This window comes from Blastocystis hominis, assembly GCF_000151665.1.
Source record: "Blastocystis hominis, Singapore isolate B (sub-type 7) whole genome shotgun sequence assembly, scaffold_3".
NCBI lineage: Eukaryota > Bigyra > Opalinata > Blastocystidae > Blastocystis > Blastocystis hominis.
In genome coordinates, this window is record NW_013171838.1 from 498,147 (window position 1) to 509,524 (window position 11,378).

At 40.8% G+C, this 11,378-nt stretch overlaps 2 protein-coding genes across 2 annotated transcripts; both read right to left on the reverse strand.

Moving 5' to 3' along the window:
* Positions 1 to 4,759: 4,759 nt before the first annotated feature.
* Positions 4,760 to 5,365, reverse strand: GSBLH_T00003369001 (uncharacterized protein; the record flags this gene model as incomplete). The annotated part of the gene is made up of 3 exons (XM_013042096.1): positions 4,760 to 5,131; positions 5,164 to 5,234; positions 5,266 to 5,365. 3 exons carry the CDS (start codon positions 5,363 to 5,365, stop codon positions 4,760 to 4,762), a joined length of 543 nt encoding a protein of 180 aa, XP_012897550.1.
* Positions 5,366 to 6,535: 1,170 nt separating this feature from the next.
* GSBLH_T00003370001 (uncharacterized protein) lies at positions 6,536 to 7,588 on the reverse strand (the record flags this gene model as incomplete). The annotated part of the gene is made up of 5 exons (XM_013042097.1): positions 6,536 to 6,771; positions 6,801 to 6,976; positions 7,005 to 7,323; positions 7,354 to 7,471; positions 7,502 to 7,588. 5 exons carry the CDS (start codon positions 7,586 to 7,588, stop codon positions 6,536 to 6,538), a joined length of 936 nt encoding a protein of 311 aa, XP_012897551.1.
* Between the last annotated feature and the right edge of the window lie 3,790 nt (positions 7,589 to 11,378).

The window sequence follows — 11,378 nt, forward strand, 5'->3', positions numbered from 1 at the left end:
ACACGTCACTTTCTCGTTGTTCACTAACACATGTTCCCATTTCCCGTAGAAACAAACCTCCGTTCCACATCCACGACACTTTTGACATTTGAAACAAACGAATTCATTCTCTTCACACTCGTTCAATGGTTCCATCAAAATCGGATCACAGCATTGTAAATGACAGTACAGACCGCATTTCACACATCGATGGAGACGATTATTACCCAGATTCCCGCGGAGACAGCACCAACAGTATTCATCGTTCACCGGCTGGAGTTCCAACAGATTCCTATGTCTTTATCACACTCAACATCACTCATACTCGTTGTTTATACCCTCCACCACGATATATTGACCGTTCAGATAAAACCAACTGCTCGGAACCTCTTCGTTTTCGAACCACACAAAGTGTTTCCCCGTTATTGACCGATAGTGCAGAACAACACCACGAGCCCAACCGCCCAACGGAAAATCCACTGCGCGACTCCACATGTAGATCCATTTGTACATCCATTCTTTCGCGTTCAATTCACTTCGGTTGTTCAATACCTTCCACGGAGCTTCCAACAATCGGTTCAATCGATCTTTCACGTGCATTTCCCAACGAATTGTCTCCAACATCGGAGTATAGAAAAGTTCGAATTTGTGTTCACGCCAATCATGAGCTTCTTCGAATTCATACTCTACATTACTCACCATTTCATTACTTAGCAAATCCAATGCTTCCATTCTATCATTCTTTCCATTCTTTCCATCATTATCAAATTCATTCACTTTCACGCCAAAATGAAGATTACCCTCATTCTTATTACGAAGCCATACAAATTCCTTTAGAATTCCAATATCATTCTTCTCTAAAGCATACCAACCTTCTTCTTTCCAATACGCTCCATCAAATGTCACATAATATAACAGTAAATCCTTCAATACACGTAATATTCGACCCATTACGTTCACTTCATGGAACCACACACGACTTCCAATTAACGAATCGCCCATTTCCAATAACCAACTTAATCGTTTCTCTTCGATCGTGTTTCGCATATCTTCAAACCGGTTGTTTGGATATCCCATCGGAGCCATGTTACCCATCATCACTTCACTTCCCAATTTCAAATACGAATACCTCTCGTTCAGATGCGACAACACACACGCGCATTCACCACACATCCAGTTGTTGTAGTCCATCTCATTTCCATACAAACAACTCGCGTGGAATTCATCCCCACATCGATTACATATTACCATATCCGAAGTGTGACGACATGTGCAAAGTCCACATCCAATATGAACGCGTAATGAACTCATTTTCGCTAATGGAGGCGGATTCAGATCCGGAAGTGTTACTGTTTTGTTGTTCTTCGTTATGATCGTAGGACAATTGCCGTTCAGATTTTCTTCTTCTTCCATCGAATCGCCTTCTTCTTCCACGTGACCATCCGTTATGTCACGCATTGTTCGACCTGACCATCGTTCTTTCTCACCACCATTCCATCCTTCGTCTTTCGAATTCATGTGACGACGTCTTTTATCTTCCATCGAACTCGATTCTTGTTTCAAATTTCGTTTACGAACACTTTCTTCTTCGAATTCTTCACTCGAATTTCCATCTCCTCCATTCAATGATTGATTTTGATTTTGATTTTGATTTTGACTTTGATTTTGATTTTGATTCTGACTCTGATTTTGATTCTGATTCTGATTCCGGTTTCCACGTTTCTCTCTTCGACGATTTCGAGATTTTCGAGAATCATCACCCGATTCAGATGATAAAATCGTTGGATCTTCTGTAGAACGAGACAAATGAGATAAACGAGAAGAACGACGTTGACTTCCACCTAATTCCTGTTCAATCGAATCACTCGAATCTCCATTATCAACATCCGAATCTCCTTGCATCGGTGAAGTCCAACCATTACCTCGAGATCGACCACGACCGCGACCATGACCTTTACCGCGACCCCGTGATCGATTCGTATTACTTTCAATACGAAATAGTTGGACCAGTTCTTCACGATCACTCGGAACTGATTCTTCTTTTATTTTCGGTTTCGATTTCTTCTTCCATTCTTTATCAATATTTCTAATCATCATTTCCAGTTACAGTTCTACTACACAGCTTCTTTCACATTCTTCAATTCACTGTCATTCCATTTAGTATTTGAATCTTCCAATTTATCACTCATTTCATTCATATCTATATTCAACAACAACTTATGCAAATACTTTCAAAATCACTTTATGATTATTCAAATATTCAGCAATTTTAATAGATTGCAATATAGAATATACAAAATTAAGAAGTAAGTCGAGAGTTGTTCAACTTCGGGAATCTCTCGATTCTATCGATAATCTAATTTCAATAGTATTCAAATATAGAGTACTTGTGAATGAAATGAAATGAAAAGAATGAATCTGAACGATCGATTATTGGAATGTCGAAAATCGAATGTATTTTGTATAATGGATTGAATCAAATCGATTAATTTGGAATTGAATAAAGAATGTTGAATCGTCTGTATGGAAATGAATAATGGATAATGAATAGAGCGTATTTGGGAAGACGAGGTTTGTTGTTTGGTTCGTTTGGATTAAATTCGATTCCAATTCGTTTATTGAGTGATGGATATATGAATTCGTATATGCATGAAATGCGAAAGGGTGTATATGAAGAGTTTGAGAAGGGTGTATTATATGGTAATAATTTGTTGTTAAATGGTATATTTAATGATGGGAATTGTAAATATAATAATAATGTAAAAAATGGTGTTGTTTTTGGAGAAAGAGTTGTTTTAGAGAACAATTTGTTGTTATCACATTATATTCCGAAATATGAATGTGAATCAAGTTCGAATTCTGACTCAAGTTCTGGTTCTGGTTCTGGTTCTGGTTCTGGCTCTAGTTCTGGTTCTGGTTCTAGTTCTAGTTCTGGATCTGGATCTGACTCGAGCTCGAACTCCAATTCTGGCTCTGGTTCTAGCTCGAACTCCAATTCTGGCTCTGGCTCTGGCTCTGGCTCTGGTTCTGGCTCTAATTCGAATTCGAACTCGAAACAAAAAGAAAAGGTTTGAATAATAATGAATTGAATAATATTTAGAAAGATCGAAGCGGATATTTGGGAAGTAAGAATCGAATATGAATAATACGATATTGTAGTGATTGGTTCAACAGCAATGTTGGGAGCATTGATCGGTTATTTTGTGAAGATTTACAAAGAAGGTAAACGTCATGACCGTGTTCGAGATGATTACGTTACTCATTGTCCCTTAACACCTGACGAAAGTATGGAATTGGCCGAATCGAACAACATCGGGTAAAATAGGTAAATGTAGTAATAAGTGTTAGAGCTGTGTTTTTCGACGCATTGTGGAAGTATTTATCGCACAACTATCCGAGTGAGATGAGCGTGAACGAGTTCCGTGCCGTGATGAATGAAGTGCTTCGTGAAGGTGGAATAACGCACGTGAACTACGATGTGAGGAATTGTATGTTTGTGATGATTGATTGTAGTACATTCTGGACCGTCTGTTCGAGAAGATCGCTTGGGATGCTTGTGCTGTGGAGGAGCTGTCGGAGAGTGTGGACGGGAACACTCCGCTGTTGGATCGGTCGATGCAGGGCTCGAAAGATGCGCAAGCGGTGGCGAACACGAAGATTCCTGTCCGTTTATTGATGCTGGTGGTGATGCATTTGATTCTGGACGATCACGACGAATGTCTGAAATCGATTTTCCGAATGTTTAAAAGGTAGGGATGAATGAATGAATGAATGAATGAATGAATGGCGTAACACAATAGACCGAATTCGAAACGAATGAGTCGCGAAGACTTCGAATTGCTGGTGTCGTATTTGCTGCAGACCTATCATTTGTACCCGGACTATTTGATAAAGAAGGACAAACATTTCCCGCTGAACGAATATCGAATGTCGAGTGCGGAGGAGCTGGTGTCGAGGTGTGGAATGAATGTGTGTTTGAAGTGAATAGATCGATGAAACAACACGCGAAGAAACTGAAATTGAAAAAGAACGAGAAATTGGAATCGCTGAACTATCGCGAATTCAGTGCTTTGATCACCGCGATGCCGCTGTGTATTTGGGGCGAATGTTTCCCTGTGCCGGTGGAGAATAATAATAATAATGAGAAGAAGGGAAAGAAGTAATGGTTTGGTTGAGTGAATGGATGAATGAATGAATGAGTGAGTGAATTGATTTTAGTTCAAATTGTTTGTTGTTTTCAAATGAATGAATTGGTTGTTTGGTTCAAAAAACAATTTCATGGTTTAGTCTAACTGAATTGTGTTGTTATACGTAGTATCTCGTTTCTTAAACAATTCTTGCAAATCAATTCCACTTCTTGGCTTCTGCGTGGCTGTCAGCGTGTTGTCCAGGGTCGTATTCTACATTACATCTCTTCCAATCGCTCACCGTATAGGTCCGATGAATATCTCTAGACAAAACGGTATGCGTGTAATGGTGTCTCAACTATTCACTGAGCTCCCTTCTATTTCCAAACTGTATCACTTGGAGTAATCTTCATCGTACGGAAATGAGTCGTTTTCGAATAAGAGTCGCTAGTCTTCAGTTTTGCGTTCTATTCATCACTCCTTTCTTTCTTTCTCTCTCACCTTTCTCTCTTTATCCAGCGTTTCTCTCAAGTTTCCGATGTCTTCCGACCAAATTTCGGACTTATGCGACACCTTCACGAGTTCTTTTATCTTGAACATCAACATTCCCACCACCACAATCGTCCTATTCATCGACCTCCCCTCCTTCTCCCCTACACAATATTCACCAAACACAAGCAAAAGCTGATCAGCCCAAGATACGCCAAATCGCTCCATTTCACTCCCTCGGGGAAGTTGTTTCCAATCCATCCAAAGAACGAATAAGCCCACAGAACTCCAGCGTTCACACACGGCGGAAGCAACGACGCAGAGATCGCAACGCCCACCAGCGAGGACGTATTTCGCCCCGAAATCGCGAGAGCCACGCCGACTCCCGAAGGCAACGCGATTAAAAACCCGATAATCAGATTGTACGCATCTCCACGATTCACCATCTCCGCCGTCGGCCAGCCAGGCCAGATATTCCCGCGGGTTTGCAACGCGAGCGGTGATCCCAACGCACCGATGATGAACCCACAGACAAACTAAAGTCGAAACTGGAGAAACGGGGAAATACACAGATGCCGATGCCGATGAGCTCCGATTTGAGCGACTTTCGAAGGAGCTGCCAATCGTGAACGATGGTCGCTTTGATTGATTCAATTTTAGCGAGCAAAACCGAAGGCAATGCCGAGGATTGGACCCATTAGAGGGGACACCAGCATCGATGCGACGACGGCCACGGAGCTATTCGATATCAAGCCCATCGCGGCGATCATTCCGGCGGCAGCCAGCAAAAGAAGATAGTCGAAGTTGCAGGTGGCGCCGTCGTTGATGAGATTGATCTACGGCAATGAGCACATCAGTAAACGAAGCCAAACCATTTCCTGAACCAGAATCAATCGGTTGGCCACGCTGGACGAGAGCTGCTGCTCGGCGTGGTTCTGCGCGCCGCTCTTGTACAGATCGCAGGACGTTACATAGACGCTCCCGAACCACGTGTCCAATCCGATGTTCTCCAACTGCTCCAAAATCTGCTCGCTGACTTCCGCGGGGCAGGAGAAAGAGAAGGTGACGTCGCCCGAGTCGGAGGTGTAGCGACTGGAGATTTCCACGTGGTTGTGAGCCAGGATGTTGCGAACCATCTGATCCACGTTGAGCTGTGATGAACAGGAGCGATTGTGGGTACTTTGAGAGGCAGGACCGCTTGGCCTGTAGCTTGCGAAAGAGAGGAAAGCGGGGATTCTTTGAAGACCAGCAATTCAAGGGAAAAACCACCCGTTGAGCTCTACGCTGGACAAAGAATCACATAAGTACGGCACTGCTTTCCGGATTGTTTATACTGGTTAACTCGATCTGCGAAGAGAGAGATCTATGTTGGATGACCTATTGCTCACGGTACTGCGTAATCTGGATGGGATCAACCGTGATCTCCATATTGGCTGATGAAGATCGTTCTTCCTCCTCAACAATAGGCAACTCGTCTAATTGAGCTTCAGGATGTGGAGAAGCTGATGTCGAAGGAAGCTTGTCAACTACTTTAAGTTCTGTACTTTCCTCCTAACGTTAAATTGACATTTGAAATCAACAATCAGGTTGTCAATTTCCCTAATGTCGTAAAGTACAATGGGAAACTTTCGAGAAAACTGCTTTGTCTCAATGCGATCAATTGCAGTTGGGTAAATGTAGTAACTACTCTTAAGAACAAAAACCGTTTCTACAAAATATCTCCTGCAGAATCCTGAGTATATCTGCAGACAAAAGACGTGTCAATATCCGGATGAAGTACTAACTACGAGTTGAGCTGAACACCTGTAATCACTCTCTGGCTTAACATTCGAAATGTATTTCCAATATCATGGGAATACTCCTTCGGATATGTAACGGTAAAATTATGCGCCATCACTCAGTTTCGAAAAGAGAAATAAGTGTAAAAGAAAACAGTCAAACTATTCAATTACTACAGAATAAGACTCGATATTTTTAGGATCATAGTCATCAATTTCATCCAACACCTCCGAATCAAAGCATTTTAGAGATTCCATCACTGCCTGTCGAATTGGCATCTTTTGAATGCACAGTTTATCTTGCAGCACGCCTCGAAATACGGCTCCTCCTCTTGGAGCTCCGCTAAACAGAGTGCAAAGCGGTCGAAACACGACATCATTCTTTGGTTTCCACTTTTCTACACTTATTCTATTCAAAAAACGATACGGTGAGTTTCCTGTAGTTTTTCTACATAATCGCAGTACCGCTCTACGATTTGTCTACGAGAAAGCCCCGGTCCTTTACATCCGTAGAAGATTTCATCAACATGTCGAAACATCCACGGGCATTGCATCGCCATTCTTCCTATCATCACTCCACGCAGCTTTCGGCCTCGTTTCGGTCTATGTCAAAAACATTTTCATTTCTCACGATAATTCGTCCAGATAGCGCTGCGCCTCTGCAAACGATTTGATTCCTCCGTTTAGCGTGAAATCCAATGTCGGGAAATCGTCGAGGAGGCGAAACACCCAATCAGGACGCAGATCGGGGATTCGACGGTTTTCTCGCGTGTTTACACCGTTCAACCAACATTTCCGAGCATGAACAATGAAGTGGGACACGAGGGGGGCTGCGGAAGCTGCAGAAGCATCAGTTGGCTCAGTCGCTTCTTCAGCAGATGAATCGGAAGAGGGAGAAACCCCGCTAACAACGGAAATAAAGTGAACCAGGGATTCGTAGGAATCACAGTCTACTCAGAAAAGAAGAATTGAATGGCTACTGTCGACGCCGATGCGACATTTGACCGTAATGGGAATCGTTACTTCTGCTTTCATCGATTCAATGATTCGACGTACCAAAGGAGGATCCAACATTAGCTTGGCACCAAAGTTGTGAGACTACATAAAACAAAGATGATAAAAGGAAACAGAAACAGTTTTACTGGGACATCCGCAGTTTAAATTAATTTCATTGTATCCACGATCCTGTAATATTTTAGCTGCATATGCAAGCATTTTTGGATCAGATCCTCCAAGTTGGCCAACAATTTTATGTTCGCTTTCATCAAAGCTAAAGTAAAAATATGATATAATATATACTCGATAATATCTTGTGTATATCGAGAATAATACAGAGTCTCCGCTACAAACATCTCGCTATACAAAACGCATTTATGACTTAATTGCCTCATAGTATACCTCCAAAAACTAAATATTACAACAATCAAACAAAAAGAACGTATTTGTTACATCTAACATGGGGGCAATACTGATACGATCTTCTTCCATTAGTCGTTATAAAAAACTAAAATATAGACTAATGTAAAACCACAATGAACAATTATACGACCAAACAACCAATTCATTCATTTGGAAACAACAAACAATTTGAACTAAAATCAATTCACTCACTCACTCGTTCAACCAAACCATTACTTCTTTCCCTTCTTCTCATTATTATTATTATTATTCTCCACCGGCACAGGGAAACATTCGCCCCAAATACACAGCGGCATCGCGGTGATCAAAGCACTGAATTCGCGATAGTTCAGCGATTCCAATTTCTCGTTCTTTTTCAATTTCAGTTTCTTCGCGTGTTGTTTCATCGATCTATTCACTTCAAACACACATTCATTCCACACCTCGACACCAGCTCCTCCGCACTCGACATTCGATATTCGTTCAGCGGGAAATGTTTGTCCTTCTTTATCAAATAGTCCGGGTACAAATGATAGGTCTGCAGCAAATACGACACCAGCAATTCGAAGTCTTCGCGACTCATTCGTTTCGAATTCGGTCTATTGTGTTACGCCATTCATTCATTCATTCATTCATTCATTCATCCCTACCTTTTAAACATTCGGAAAATCGATTTCAGACATTCGTCGTGATCGTCCAGAATCAAATGCATCACCACCAGCATCAATAAACGGACAGGAATCTTCGTGTTCGCCACCGCTTGCGCATCTTTCGAGCCCTGCATCGACCGATCCAACAGCGGAGTGTTCCCGTCCACACTCTCCGACAGCTCCTCCACAGCACAAGCATCCCAAGCGATCTTCTCGAACAGACGGTCCAGAATGTACTACAATCAATCATCACAAACATACAATTCCTCACATCGTAGTTCACGTGCGTTATTCCACCTTCACGAAGCACTTCATTCATCACGGCACGGAACTCGTTCACGCTCATCTCACTCGGATAGTTGTGCGATAAATACTTCCACAATGCGTCGAAAAACACAGCTCTAACACTTATTACTACATTTACCTATTTTACCCGATGTTGTTCGATTCGGCCAATTCCATACTTTCGTCAGGTGTTAAGGGACAATGAGTAACGTAATCATCTCGAACACGGTCATGACGTTTACCTTCTTTGTAAATCTTCACAAAATAACCGATCAATGCTCCCAACATTGCTGTTGAACCAATCACTACAATATCGTATTATTCATATTCGATTCTTACTTCCCAAATATCCGCTTCGATCTTTCTAAATATTATTCAATTCATTATTATTCAAACCTTTTCTTTTTGTTTCGAGTTCGAATTCGAATTAGAGCCAGAACCAGAGCCAGAGCCAGAGCCAGAGCCAGAATTGGAGTTCGAGCTAGAACCAGAGCCAGAATTGGAGTTCGAGCTCGAGTCAGATCCAGATCCAGAACTAGAACTAGAACCAGAACCAGAACTAGAGCCAGAACCAGAACCAGAACCAGAACCAGAACTTGAGTCAGAATTCGAACTTGATTCACATTCATATTTCGGAATATAATGTGATAACAACAAATTGTTCTCTAAAACAACTCTTTCTCCAAAAACAACACCATTTTTTACATTATTATTATATTTACAATTCCCATCATTAAATATACCATTTAACAACAAATTATTACCATATAATACACCCTTCTCAAACTCTTCATATACACCCTTTCGCATTTCATGCATATACGAATTCATATATCCATCACTCAATAAACGAATTGGAATCGAATTTAATCCAAACGAACCAAACAACAAACCTCGTCTTCCCAAATACGCTCTATTCATTATCCATTATTCATTTCCATACAGACGATTCAACATTCTTTATTCAATTCCAAATTAATCGATTTGATTCAATCCATTATACAAAATACATTCGATTTTCGACATTCCAATAATCGATCGTTCAGATTCATTCTTTTCATTTCATTTCATTCACAAGTACTCTATATTTGAATACTATTGAAATTAGATTATCGATAGAATCGAGAGATTCCCGAAGTTGAACAACTCTCGACTTACTTCTTAATTTTGTATATTCTATATTGCAATCTATTAAAATTGCTGAATATTTGAATAATCATAAAGTGATTTTGAAAGTATTTGCATAAGTTGTTGTTGAATATAGATATGAATGAAATGAGTGATAAATTGGAAGATTCAAATACTAAATGGAATGACAGTGAATTGAAGAATGTGAAAGAAGCTGTGTAGTAGAACTGTAACTGGAAATGATGATTAGAAATATTGATAAAGAATGGAAGAAGAAATCGAAACCGAAAATAAAAGAAGAATCAGTTCCGAGTGATCGTGAAGAACTGGTCCAACTATTTCGTATTGAAAGTAATACGAATCGATCACGGGGTCGCGGTAAAGGTCATGGTCGCGGTCGTGGTCGATCTCGAGGTAATGGTTGGACTTCACCGATGCAAGGAGATTCGGATGTTGATAATGGAGATTCGAGTGATTCGATTGAACAGGAATTAGGTGGAAGTCAACGTCGTTCTTCTCGTTTATCTCATTTGTCTCGTTCTACAGAAGATCCAACGATTTTATCATCTGAATCGGGTGATGATTCTCGAAAATCTCGAAATCGTCGAAGAGAGAAACGTGGAAACCGGAATCAGAATCAGAATCAAAATCAGAGTCAGAATCAAAATCAAAATCAAAGTCAAAATCAAAATCAAAATCAAAATCAATCATTGAATGGAGGAGATGGAAATTCGAGTGAAGAATTCGAAGAAGAAAGTGTTCGTAAACGAAATTTGAAACAAGAATCGAGTTCGATGGAAGATAAAAGACGTCGTCACATGAATTCGAAAGACGAAGGATGGAATGGTGGTGAGAAAGAACGATGGTCAGGTCGAACAATGCGTGACATAACGGATGGTCACGTGGAAGAAGAAGGCGATTCGATGGAAGAAGAAGAAAATCTGAACGGCAATTGTCCTACGATCATAACGAAGAACAACAAAACAGTAACACTTCCGGATCTGAATCCGCCTCCATTAGCGAAAATGAGTTCATTACGCGTTCATATTGGATGTGGACTTTGCACATGTCGTCACACTTCGGATATGGTAATATGTAATCGATGTGGGGATGAATTCCACGCGAGTTGTTTGTATGGAAATGAGATGGACTACAACAACTGGATGTGTGGTGAATGCGCGTGTGTGTTGTCGCATCTGAACGAGAGGTATTCGTATTTGAAATTGGGAAGTGAAGTGATGATGGGTAACATGGCTCCGATGGGATATCCAAACAACCGGTTTGAAGATATGCGAAACACGATCGAAGAGAAACGATTAAGTTGGTTATTGGAAATGGGCGATTCGTTAATTGGAAGTCGTGTGTGGTTCCATGAAGTGAACGTAATGGGTCGAATATTACGTGTATTGAAGGATTTACTGTTATATTATGTGACATTTGATGGAGCGTATTGGAAAGAAGAAGGTTGGTATGCTTTAGAGAAGAATGATATTGGAATTCTAAAGGAATTTGTATGGCTTCGTAATAAGAATGAGGGTAATCTT